At 54.6% G+C, this 12514-nt stretch overlaps 1 protein-coding gene across 1 annotated transcript in view; it reads right to left on the reverse strand.

Moving 5' to 3' along the window:
* Positions 1 to 669: 669 nt before the first annotated feature.
* Positions 670 to 12514, reverse strand: part of LOC144771939 (uncharacterized) — an 83263-nt gene continuing 71418 nt past the window's right edge. The window contains exon 8 of the mRNA XM_078656169.1: positions 670 to 1168. Within this exon, the coding sequence (XP_078512295.1) occupies positions 1066 to 1168 (103 nt within the window). The 3' untranslated portion in view covers positions 670 to 1065. The remainder of the gene's footprint in view (positions 1169 to 12514) is intronic.

The raw sequence follows: 12514 nt of genomic DNA on the forward strand, positions 1-12514 counted from the left end.
TATGGGAAGGAAGATGTTGGTGATCTACTCCTGGATTCAGGCCTCTCAAGTCCAGACACATCCTTACCTTGCCTGAATTTTCCATTTATCCTGTTTTCACAGAACAGAGTATCATTTTCTTCTTTGCAAGAGGATATCAGTGGCAATGATATTTGAAGTACAAATTCCTCTTCCAAATGATCAACCTAGATGCCATTCCCCTTAACATCCCTTAGATCTATCTTATTCACACCGTCCAAGTTGGTGTATGCATTCTAAAAGTTAGCTGATGTTTTTAGTCACAGCCCTCCCTGCCACTGAATAAAGGGGTTGTACAGTTCAGTGATGCCACTGCTGTATAGGGGGTTTATTTTTCTCTCTGGCTGTCATTTTCCTATGGGCTCCTCTCAGCTAGGCTCTACCCACACCTGCCTCCTTTTCATCATTGTGGCTTATGAGTTATCCTTTTCCAAATATTTGGGTTTTACTTTAGTGTCACTACTCCCTAAGGGCTGTTCCAGAGATTTTTTCTTCAAGACCAAATAAGCATTCCATTGAACCACCTGACGTAGTGATAAAATATCTGAAAGAATACTGTATCATTAAAAACAAAATTGGCTTCTGGGCTGAGACAGCTACAATGGTACCTATTTTCAAGAAGCATACCTTAGCAAACTCTAAAAAGTGGAAACTTAGTTTATTGTGCATCTACTTAATTATAAAAAATGAATACTTTTATGTAATCTGGTGTTGACACATGCAGTACAAGTTTATTACATCAATACCATGAAGTGTATTGTATCTGTCATGTGTTTCAGCAGTTGGATATTTGGAATTACACCCCAAAGAAAATGTGTTATATAACCTTTACGTTTTTTTTTAGAGGTCCAGATGTATACATGAAGCTACATTAAGAGAAGATTCAAGGAATTCTTGCCAAAGGTCGAAGTTGCATTTATGTTTAAAAAGCCCCTGTAATATACGTTGTTTCTCTGTGTCCGTTATTTGCACTTGATCAGATTGTTCCCTTTCACAGTCATTGGATGTGGGACAGCGGACGCCATTTTGTGCCAGTGCCCTGAGACATCATAATACCACGGTGTGAGACAGAGCTGGCCCAATTTCTTCTGTCAACTCTTCGGGGAGCGAAGACACTGTGGAGATGACGGTGTGTGTAACATTAAGCATCCTACAAAGAATGAAGACAGAGGGTTATTATTTGATTACCACATACAAACATTACTGTATATTATATTCATACTTGCGTACACATAAATTTGATGATATGAACTCCTTGTCACAGTTATGCTCGTATTATAAAAGTACTCCACTTAAAATGGGTGTTTACTCTTTTGAAATTAAAAAGGACATTTTGTAGTTTCAGTGACAGCATAAAAATCGTGGTGTAAAATTATGATGGGACATGGCTTGTGAGGCCAAGATGGCTGACTACCTTAAACGGAGTCGCGCAATAACTACACTGAAGTGTAAAAGGCCATTTATTAGGACAAGATTGCAATCATTTAGACTTATTAACAGTACATCAATGCATGAAATATACGTTTCCATAATCATTTAGACTTATTAACAGTACATCAATGCATGAAATATACGTTTCCATCCCATACCCACGCATTCTCCATTCTGCCTTTCCAAAACCCTCTGACCTGTTTGACTCTTCACCCATTCACTCGATAACCTCCTTCCTTTCCCCATTCTCACCTTCACTTGCCCTCCAAGCATCCTCTGTTGACTTTGCCTTTATTGCTCATTGCCTCCCGTGCCCCACTATCAGTCACCTGGGTACCGTTCTCCCCCCACCCGAGGGGTGGATCCGCCCGTATGTGACTCCCCACCCCTCCAAAGTACCGCCAACCAGGGAACCCCCGTAGGGCGGTTACCTGCCCCCCCCCCCGTCCTGTGCACCTTTCGCCTCCTGCCCGCAGCACCGGAAGCCTCCCAGTGGACGACAATCCACCACCTCACCCCGTGTCCTGCAGCAAAGTACCACTCTTGCTATAAACGTGAATCGCAAAAGGTGCCCCTCCAGAACGGGCCCACGCGCCCTTCAGTCCCGTGCCTAAAGGCAGCCTCCACTCAGCAGCACCTGGTGAACGACCATCCACCTAACATGCGTCCCCTGCAATTCAGGAACGTCCCCTGGACAAACCCCACCAAGAAAAACTGCTCTCAACGTGGTGATAGTCCATCACTCCCGCCTGTACCTGCATGCCGGGTAAGCCAAAAACATCCAGTGGGGCCATTCCCCATCGGAAGAACGCCCCCCCCCCCCCCCCCCCCCAACGCGGTGAACGACCATCCACCACCTGAACCAATGCCCGTATAAACCAGCAACATGTCCGGTCCCAATCATTTGGCGGTAAAAATTCTCCCCCCCCCGCGGTGAACGGCCATCCACCACCTGGCCCGCATCCACCACCTGTACTCATGTTCAGCAGAACCAGCAACCGTTCCGGATCACTCTATTGGCCATCCAAGGTGCCCCCTCCTTCCTGAGGTGAACGACCATCCACCCCCTGTACAACAGTCTTTTGCCCCTTCGACAACCAATGAAAATCTTTTGACCGCTCCTGGCCCATAAAAGGTGCCTCCCCCCAAAGGCGGTGTAACATGTAAGTTTGTCCCCCTTCTACATGGAATTACATCACGTCTGCAAAGAATGAGTAACCTTAAAGGTTCATGACGACAAAGGAACATTCTAGAGTGTGACGTGATCTTCAGATGATCGTGTGATGTCAATGAAAACAAACTTTGGTCTTAGGTAAGCATGAAACCACTGCCTGTTCATCCCCACTTCATCTTGTATATCTTGGGGGGCGTGGCCAAGCAGCATGGCCGGCAGGACGTGAGCTCCGCCAGCTCCGTCCCGAAAACCAGCTAAAATCCTCAATAATCCTGCCCGGGCTGACCCGCTCACTGGAGAGTGTGTCGGAGGGGTAGCGCTGACCTCGCCGAGTCCCCTGTGCCCGAAGGAACGGACCCGCGACCAGCAACATCTGTGGAAGCTGGGCCGTCTGCTGCTGGGGGTGGCGCCGGTGCGTTCATCCACGCAACACCGAGGACTGGGCCTCTCACTGGACCGGCCCGCGGGCGTACCATCCTGGACTCCCCGGCCTGACTGAACCCTCCTGTGATTGCGAGCGACCTGGCTGGGGCTCCCGACCCGTGTGAGGGCGGTCGAGCGTCGGAGCCGGGGTGATCTTCCTGCTGGGCGGTGAGGCGAAGAACGGGACGGAGGCACCGTCCATGTTGTCCGGAGTTGCTGGGCTGGAGCTCTGAGGCCCCTCCTCGTGGTTGCAGGAGACTACGGGCCTGGGTCTCAAGGCGCCGGCATCCGGCGGTGAAGACATGAGTACCGCTTGAGGCGTGGGGGTGACTGCCGGGGCCCCGGACTGTAGTGGACCTGCTTGGTCCCAGCCCACTTGTTGATGACTGCGGACCTTCCTTGCTGGTGCACCTCCTCCCGCCGGACTGTGCCCTGCGCCCTGGCTTTGGCCTCTCGCTGCCCGCTTGTGTTGGCGGTGATTTAGGAGCGGAGCTGCTGGACCTGCGGACGGACTGCGCCCCTCCCCCACATATCCGCCATTTTGGGACTTGCGGCCGGCGGCCTCTGAGGGGTCCGTGGCAATTGGTAGCGGGGTGCTTCTGAATCCTGCCCTGCCCGGAGCTGCGGGGCCTAGGAGAGGAGTGCAGCGTGAAGGGGCGGCGGAGCCCGAGTTCTACCCTGTGCTGCCTATTGTGGTGTCGCCGAGGCCCTAGATCCTGGTCCCCCGGTAAGTGTGGGGGGACGTGTGCTGTTCCTACGCTGCCTTGCCCCCTGGTGTGGTTGAGTTGCCTGGGCGCCGCTTGCCCTACATCCTCCGTGCGCTGTGGTGTGCGCCTACTTTGTCCTTGTTTGGGTTGCTCCTGGGGGGCCCTCCCTGCTTGGGTCCTGCGGACTTACAACGGTTGTCATGGCGGCCCGCTCGGGGCGTAGTACTAAGACCTCCCAACCAAATACGATTACGCAGTACACTACCCCCCGCCTGCAGCCCCAAAGGATCACACGCCAGACGGGCACTGAAGATGGGGCTGAAGACCCGTCGGAGCCCTCCAGGGCGGAACTTCTCAAGGCTATTCAGGGTTCGCACGTTACGCCAGATAGAGACGGTCTCCATAGACGTGAACCTTTTGCGGACGGACCTTCGCAAAGTGGCAGACAAGGTCTCGGATGCGGAGGGCAACATCACCCAATTGCAGGGGGAGGTAGCTTCCCTGCAGAAGTCACTCACCCAACTTACCTCTACTACCCGTGCACTGGAGAGACGTGCTGAGGATGCGGAGGGGAGGGCGCGTCGGAGCAACATACGGGTCCTGGGAGTACCGGAACGGCTGGAAGCAGGGAACCCTGAGCGCTTCCTAGAGACTTGGATCCGTGAACACCTGTGCCCGAATGGACTGTCCAACGTCTTTATTGTGGAACGGGCGCATAGAGCTCTGGTACCCCCTCCACGACCGGGGGAGGCTCCGAGAGCCCTCATCGCGAAAATCCTGAACTATAAGGACCGTGACTGCATACTCAGGGCGGCGAGGGAGTCGGGGGCCCCATACAATTGAGAACAGTCGCATATCAATCTACCCTGACTATACCCAGCAGGTGCAGGAACAGAGGAAATCCTACTTGGGAGTCAAGCAAAAACTATGCGACATGCAGCTCCAGTACATGCTGCTATATCCTGCCAAGCTTAAGGTGCTTTCCCAGGGCCGGGCGCACTTCTTTGAGACACCAGCGGAGGTATGGGAGTGGCTAGAGATCAGAGGAGATGATTTGCCCCCAGGTGAGAGAGGGGGCACGCGCGACACTTGGGGGACCAGGCCACAGAAGAGACGGCGTGGCAGGAGAAATCGCCGCTCTAGGTCCCGTGGTTCTCCTGAGGCTCGTCCCACGGTGGGCCCAGATGGGGCCATCCTGATGAACGACTTGCCTTCAAGGTCTGGCTCGACTGAGACTGGGGCGGCTGCACCTACTGATAATATCCTGGTACCGGACACGTTGCAGGAAGTGCCGCTGAACACGGATTCTACAGCTCCGGTGGTCCCGGAGACTGCCTTACCGGCGCCAGGGTCGGAATGATCCTTGTTTGCCTCCAAGGACTCCACTGTAAGCTCGCCTGTATTGTACGGTTCTACATGGCCCCGCAACTCTTTGAACTATCACATTTTATCCTTGACGTTGGGGACCTTTCCATCACTGGTTGGTATCTTGTGTCTGGCGACTGGGTTGTATGCACTGCGGGGATTGGGAGGTGAGGGCGGGGGTTGTCACTCCCGCATTGCTGGCTTGGCGGGGGAGTTATGCCTGGGTCTTTATCGGAATTGCTGGTCTTTCGGGGAGCTGGGAGGGTGGGTGGGTGGGGTTGATTGCTGTGTGTGAGTGTGTGTGGAGTGTGTTGTATGGGGTGGCTGTGCACGTCCTGGCACTGGCGGGGGAAGGGCGGGGTGGCGGTTTTGGTTGTTGCTATCCTTTTGCTCGTGGGTGGTGGGGTTGAGGGGGTTCATGCAAAAGTTTCGTGTGTTGGGGTTGTTGGGGGGTGGGAGCGGGTTTGTGACATTGTTGATATTGGCATTCTGCGCATGTTGATTCCGATGTGTAGGGGGTTTGTCCTACGCGCTGCATTTCTAGACTCCTATGTAGCGGGGGCTAGCTGGGGACGGCTCAGGTTGCATTTACACGGTGGCCCGATTGGGCGTGATTATTGGTCATGGGATTTACATTTTTAACGTGGAATGTGCGTGGCTTGGGCACCTGCACTAAGAGACATAGGGTACTTACTTTCCTTAAACGTCATGGGGTTTCGGTTGCTTGTTTACAGGAGACCCACTTAGATGAGGACGGTGTGCAGCGGTTGGCCAAGAAGTGGAGAGGTCAGATTTTCCATTCCTCCTATTCTACATATGCTAGGGGGGGTTTAATTTGGGTGGCCCCTGGAGTTCCCTGCGCTGTTCAATATATAGATGCAGATGTGGAGGGCAGGTACATCTTAGCTAGACTCAGATTGGACGACAAGGACCTCCTGATCCTTAACACGTATGCACCGAACATTGATGACCCGGCCTTCTTTTCCCAGATACAGGATCTTGTGGCTTCGAGCCTGGATGCACCCCTCCTTTGGTTCGGGGATTTCAATTGCGTGTTACATCATGAGCTGGACCGTCATCCACCTAGAGCGGGCACTAAGCCTCGTATGACGGCGTGCTTACGGGACGTGATGCATAATATTGGGGCAGTGGATGTATGGCGTCCATGCCACCCCGCACAAAAGCTTTATACGTGTTATACCCCGACACATGGTACACATAGTAGGCTGGATCGGGTGCTGGCGGCCAACCTTCCCCCCTCTCTTACATTGGTGGTTACGCACCAGGCCCGATACTTGTCAGATCATGCTCCAGTCACGTGTGTGACGCAGTGGCCTGATCGTGCGGCGCGTCCACGTACGTGGAGGCTGCCGACTGATCTGCTTCAGGACCAGGTGGCCCGGGACCATGTGGCATCGTCGCTTTCCGATTACTTGGAACTCAACTGGGCGGGGAGGGACCTGTCCTATTCCACCAAGTGGGAGGCACTGAAAGCGGTCGTCCGCGGAGCATGCATAGGCCTGTCGTACGGGGTAAGGAAACAGCTGCTATCTGACTTACAGACTGCGGAGGTTGAGCTTCTGCGCATTCAGACCCAGTCTGATCCGGACGCATCGGATCGACGGGCCGAGGGCCTTGCCCTGGTGTCGATCCACGACATACTCACGCGGCTCGATAAATTTACAGGAAGCGGCGGCGAAGGGACTTGACGTCAAACTGACGTTAGGTGAAATTTCCGCGGCAATGGCTGCCCTCCCCCGGGCCAAGACCCCTGGCGGGGATGGATTCCCTGCGGAGTTCTATCACGCGTTCGGGCATACCCTCGCCCCCCTCCTCCTACAGGTCTACAATGAAGCATTGCGTACGGGCACCCTCCCGCCCACCTTGAATCAGGGTGAGGTCTGTATGATTTTGAAGCCGGGCGGTGATAAAACCGACCCCGCTGCTTACCGCCCTATTACGTTGATAAACACTGACGCAAAAATCCTTACTAAACTGCTGGCCAATCGCCTTGCCCCACACGTGACCCAGCTCGTCCACCCGGACCAGTGTGGCTTTGTTCCCGGTCGTAATACGGCGATGAATTTGCGACGCCTGAATCATATATTACATGAGGTCCGGGAGCGGGAGGCTCCTCACGTGTTGGTCTCCGTTGATTTGGCTAAAGCCTTTGATACGGTGCACTGGGGTTATCTGATGCATGTGCTTTTGAAAATGGGGTTTGGTCCCGGATTTCGCAACTGGATCCGGGTGCTCTACGGAGCGCCCCGGGCCAGGGTGCGCCTGGGATCGGCCCGCTCCGACGAATGGTCGCTGGGGAGGGGCACCCGGCAGGGTTGCCCTCTCTCCCCCCTCCTGTTTGCTCTCGCAATCGAGCCCCTGGCCGTATCTGCCCGCAAGGAGTTGCACGACTGGGGCATCGTAGTGGGGGACACTACCAATGTCGTCTCCCTCTACGCCGATGACGCGCTCTTCTATCTGACTTCCCCGCTGGAGGCCCTCCCCGCTTTGTTGCGACTTTTGGACCGCTTTGGCGCGGCCTCTGGACTGCGCATGAATGTCAACAAGTCCCTGGTATTCCCACTGACGGCTGCTATCCCTGCTCCGGATGCGGATTCTCACTATCTGGGCCTCCGATGTGAACGTCTGACATTCCGGTACTTGGGTATTCAAGTGGCCGCCTCCGACGAGGCTCTCCTGACCCACAATATTGACAAAGTTCTCGCAGCCCTCGGTAAATCTGTTGCTTTTTGGAATACGCTCCCTCTCTCCCTCATGGGGCGTCTGGCAGTTGCCAAAATGGTGAGGCTCCCTAGGGTCCTATATGTGCTGCAAAATACTCTGTGCCCGTTGCCTCCCCGGGTGTTCCGTACGTTGAACTCGCTCCTCACCTCCCTGCTCTGGGCGGGCGGTCGTAGTAGGGTCGCACTACATACAGTGACAAGGTGTTGGGATGAAGGCGGCCTTGAGGCCCCGAGGTTTGATCTGTATTACTATGCGGCGCAGCTTCTCCCGGCAGCCCGGTGGTTTGCTGAAGACGAGAACTGGGAACTGGCATTGTTGGCTGGTGCGGCTGCAGTCAAGGAGTTACAGAAGGCCTTCATGTTAGGTCGGGGCGCTGACGATAATCTGCCCTATGTAGTGAGACATACGGCTAGCGTATGGCAACGGTTCGTTGAGAGGGTTCTGAAACGAGCGCCGTTCCATAGGGAGCTCTCCGTTTGGATTCTGGCCCCGGTACTCAACATGGAGGCAAATATGTCCTTCCGTGAGTGGCGCGTGGGCGGCTGCGAGACTCTCGCAGATCTTTACCCGGACGACTCTTTTGTGTCATTTGAGAGGGCAGTGGACTCCTTTGCACTCAGTGGGGGCCAATACCTGCATTACGGAAGCCTTAGGGATATGGCCAGGATAACATGGCCCCAATTCCCGGAGGCACCCCAGCTCACCAATACCCTGGACATCATCTTATCCTGTGGTAGAGGTCGGCGCCTGATCTCTCTCCTTTACTCTGCCATGCGCAGAGACTCGACTCCCCCATTAGCGCCAGCTTGGGTGGCCTGGGAGGCAGACCTGGGGACAGAATTAGATCCAGCCCAGAGAAAGAGGATTGGACTGTTGACTCGTGAAGTGTCCTGCAACGCGCGTTTCAAACTCATTCACTTCAACTTTGTACACCGCACTTACATGACACCTGTCTCCCTCCACCGTATCTCGTCAGATAGACGTCATAATTGCACTAGATGTGGGATGGAGAGGGCGGGATTCCTGCACCTGGCATGGGCGTGTCCCATGGTCCATGCTTTTTGGCGCGAGGTGGTGGCTCATATTACCCGGATCACACATCTTAGATTGCAGTTAGACCCGCTTCACTGTTTATTGGCATTGGTGCCTAAGCCAAAGAAGAAAGGTCTGTCTTATAAGTTGTTGCAACTTCTATTGGTTCTGGCGAGGAGGCGGGTGGCCATTACCTGGATGGGTCAGAGGGCACCTGAAGTCTCTTACTGGCTACGAGACGCCAAGGAATGGGCCTTGGCGGAGAAAACGCATATGCAGCGCACTCGCAGGGACGGGAAGCTCCAGGAGGATTTACTTGCATGGAGGGCCATGTGTCTTGAGGGGATGGAGGGGAATGACTCGGATGCCACCAGCGCTGAGTTGTTTTCCTCCGCCTCCTCGGAGTCGGGGGATGAGGGGGGGGCCCTGGGGCGGAGTGTCGGGAGGCAGAGTAGGGGTCCCGTGTGCCATGCCGGTACTCCCTGTCGGTATGTTTGTGTTTAGCTGTAATTCCAATTGACCGCCTTGTACTGAGATGACCGCGTCCTATCTGGCCCTTGCATTTATCTCCTCCTGTATTCGGATCAGCGCTAGCATTGCCATTCATGGGGGTTCTTGTTAATGTTATACCATTATATAGTGTGATATGCAAAATTAGAAAATTGGAGTAGACATTGATACTGTTTTTCTGATATTTGAAGCACAAATGAAAAAGAAAACAAAACAAAATTTTTATACTTGTTTATGGGGTCACTCTGACGCCGGCCGGCCTCCGGGTTGTGGGCCGTAATTGGCTGTGTATTTGCTTTGGAACTGACCTTCCTGTTCCTTACATGTCAACTGACTTGATGACTGTCTTATTTGTGCCTTTTTGCTATCTACTCCACAATAAACATATTTTTAAAATAAAATAAAAAATCTTGTATATCTTTGTGCGTTGGATAATTGCCCCCCTCGCGGTGAACGACCATCCACCACTTTCACCTGAGTTCACCAAAACCAACAACCGCCCTGGACCAATCATTGGTCACCCAAGATGTCCCTCCCCCACTTCCGAGGTGAACGACCATCCACCCCTTGTACCTCCTTCCTCTGTATCCCCTGGCAAACCACAACAGTTGTAGACCGCTCTCGGTCCATAAAGGAATCGCAATGCGAACCAAATTCGGTCTTTGTAAAGAATCAAACTCCTGCACGGTCATCCTCCCTCATCTCTTACATCCCCCTGCGTTGGATAGTTAACTGGGTATCCCCCACTACACGCAGTGAACGACTATTCACCAATCCGGGCCTGCCTTCGTACCCTGGTCTTTCTCGGGCCAAACTTTGTCCATACTAGCTGCCCCCCGTGGACGACCATCCCCCGCCTGCACCTCCGTCCGAATGTAATTGAGTGACAGTCCCGACCATTCCTGGACCGTGACCGGTGGCTCCCCGTGAAAAAGGGGGGGGGGGCACCTTCAATCTCACCCCAAACAGTCCCCCTCACCCCAGAAACGCCACAGCCAGTACCTCCAAATCCTTAACCCCCAAACCGGCTCTCCCCAAGCACAACCATGCGCCTGACCAGAACGCCCGCCATGTTTCGTCCCTTGGGAACACATCCCCTGAGCACCCCCAGGATAATCCCAGTAACTTCCCCCCTACATGAATCGTCAAATCATGGCAACCTCACCTTCTTTGCGCCCAACGGAAATTGTATTGACACAAACATCCCCCAACAAATTCCATTCGACCTGTTCTCCTACCAGTTCACCACCCAATGATCACGGACCCTGCCCAGTCACATCTACCCCCCGCCAGCGCGCTTCCTGTGCTGACCAAATGCCGGGAGAAAAGGCCACCCCAACCAGGCGACTGCCCTGGCTCCAGCTCTACTTCCAGACCACCATGGTAGAAAAAAGAATTTATTCCTGCCAGAAATGCATGGCGCTCCCCCAGCCCTGTTATGGCAGTCGGCCTAAACAACTTCTGCAAAGCAAACCCCATACCCGCATTACCCACGTGGCCACAGACACCTTACTGTACTCCCGCCGCCCCGCCAGTACCCCTCCGCCCCCCGGGACCCACCCTGTGGCACCACCGCTGTTGCCGCCTCCGAGCACCCTAGAACCACACGCCTCCACCAGACCTTCCCGCCACAGAGCAGCCCCGTTGCGCACCAGGCCAGTAAAGGCCAGGAGAAATGTCTCCCCTTTTTCCGACAAAACGTCTCCTTCCTTCCAATATCCTTCCCTCACAATCCCTCGTGATCTGTCCACACACACTTGAACCCGAACAGACCGACACCAATACGCCGCTACACCCGGCCCCCACAGCCCTCATGTCCGGGCACACCTCTGTCACGACTACACCGCTCCTCCACTGCTCCCCCGAAAAGCCTGTGCCCCAATCTTGGCACTACCAAAATGCCCGACGCAATCCAACCTATCCTCCCCTACACTTCCTTCATATCCGCCGCTACCTCTGAACCACCACTCTCCCTCTATGGCGTGCAGTACCGAGCACCCAGTTCCACGAAAAAACAAACTCCCACCGACCACAGCACGCAGCGGACCTATGCCTCTACCACCGCGGTACATCTTCCCGCCTCACATCGGCCGAGCCGCCATTCGCACCCCGCACATCAAAACACATCTCTCTTTAAACATTTCCGCCAAAAAACACCCCCGCCTTAGCCAATGCGTCAGACGCTCATCACCATATTACGCCACCCCATGAGGAACCCTGCGCAGCCCCCCGCCTGTATCCGCCGATATAGGCCGTGCATTCCCTCCTGCACTCCGTTCATGCGACCCACCCACCCCCAAGAAACTGCCATGCCACCAACTCCTGGGAACTAAAAAACTCTTACCCTCTGGCATAGCCCGTCACAACCATCCCCCTACCTTTGCGTGAATAGCCCCACCGATCAACCCTTTCCCGCGCATCCGCTAAGCAAGATGTGAAGCATTCCTCCACCTACATGGTACACCAAAAGCTGGCTACCACCTCCCTGGAGCATCTAGCACCCCCCTCTACCTTCTCTGCTCCAACCTTGCGCCCACGTGACGCTGCCACGCTGCCCCGCCCGTCATGAGGGGGGTAGCGTCCGATCTCGCAGGAACATTCCTCCCTGTCGCCAGTGTAAGCATCCAAACCCCAGAGACCCATCCACCCGAAAGCCAATGCCATGCCACCAAATGACCACTTGGGAGCCGACCGGCCATCCCTGCCATCCCCGTTGCACATAGTATCCTCTGTGAATCATGCCACCCACACTGGGTTCCCATCATGACTCCTGCCGCAGCAGCACTGGTATCCCCCAAAACATCCCCCCACACTCGCAGCACATTGCATCTGAATCGCCATGATCCCCGCAAAACTTTCCGCTTCCCCGGTCTGCAGCTGTAATCGCGTTCCCAAGGAGTTGCTCCCGCACAACGCCCTCTCGTACATAGGCGCCATGCCCATCGTGGCTGTGCCTGCAGGTCCTACCTTGGCCACCCTTGACCCTAGCAACAAGAAAGAAACAGTCCTGTCACCATGTACCCCCCGGTAGTAGCCAATCAGCCCCGGCCCTACTCGCACCAAACCAGTCAACCCACCATCCCCATCACACAACACCCCGGAGCCCACT

Source organism: Lissotriton helveticus, chromosome 8 (genome assembly GCF_964261635.1).
Source record: "Lissotriton helveticus chromosome 8, aLisHel1.1, whole genome shotgun sequence".
In the NCBI taxonomy this organism is placed as follows: domain Eukaryota; kingdom Metazoa; phylum Chordata; class Amphibia; order Caudata; family Salamandridae; genus Lissotriton; species Lissotriton helveticus.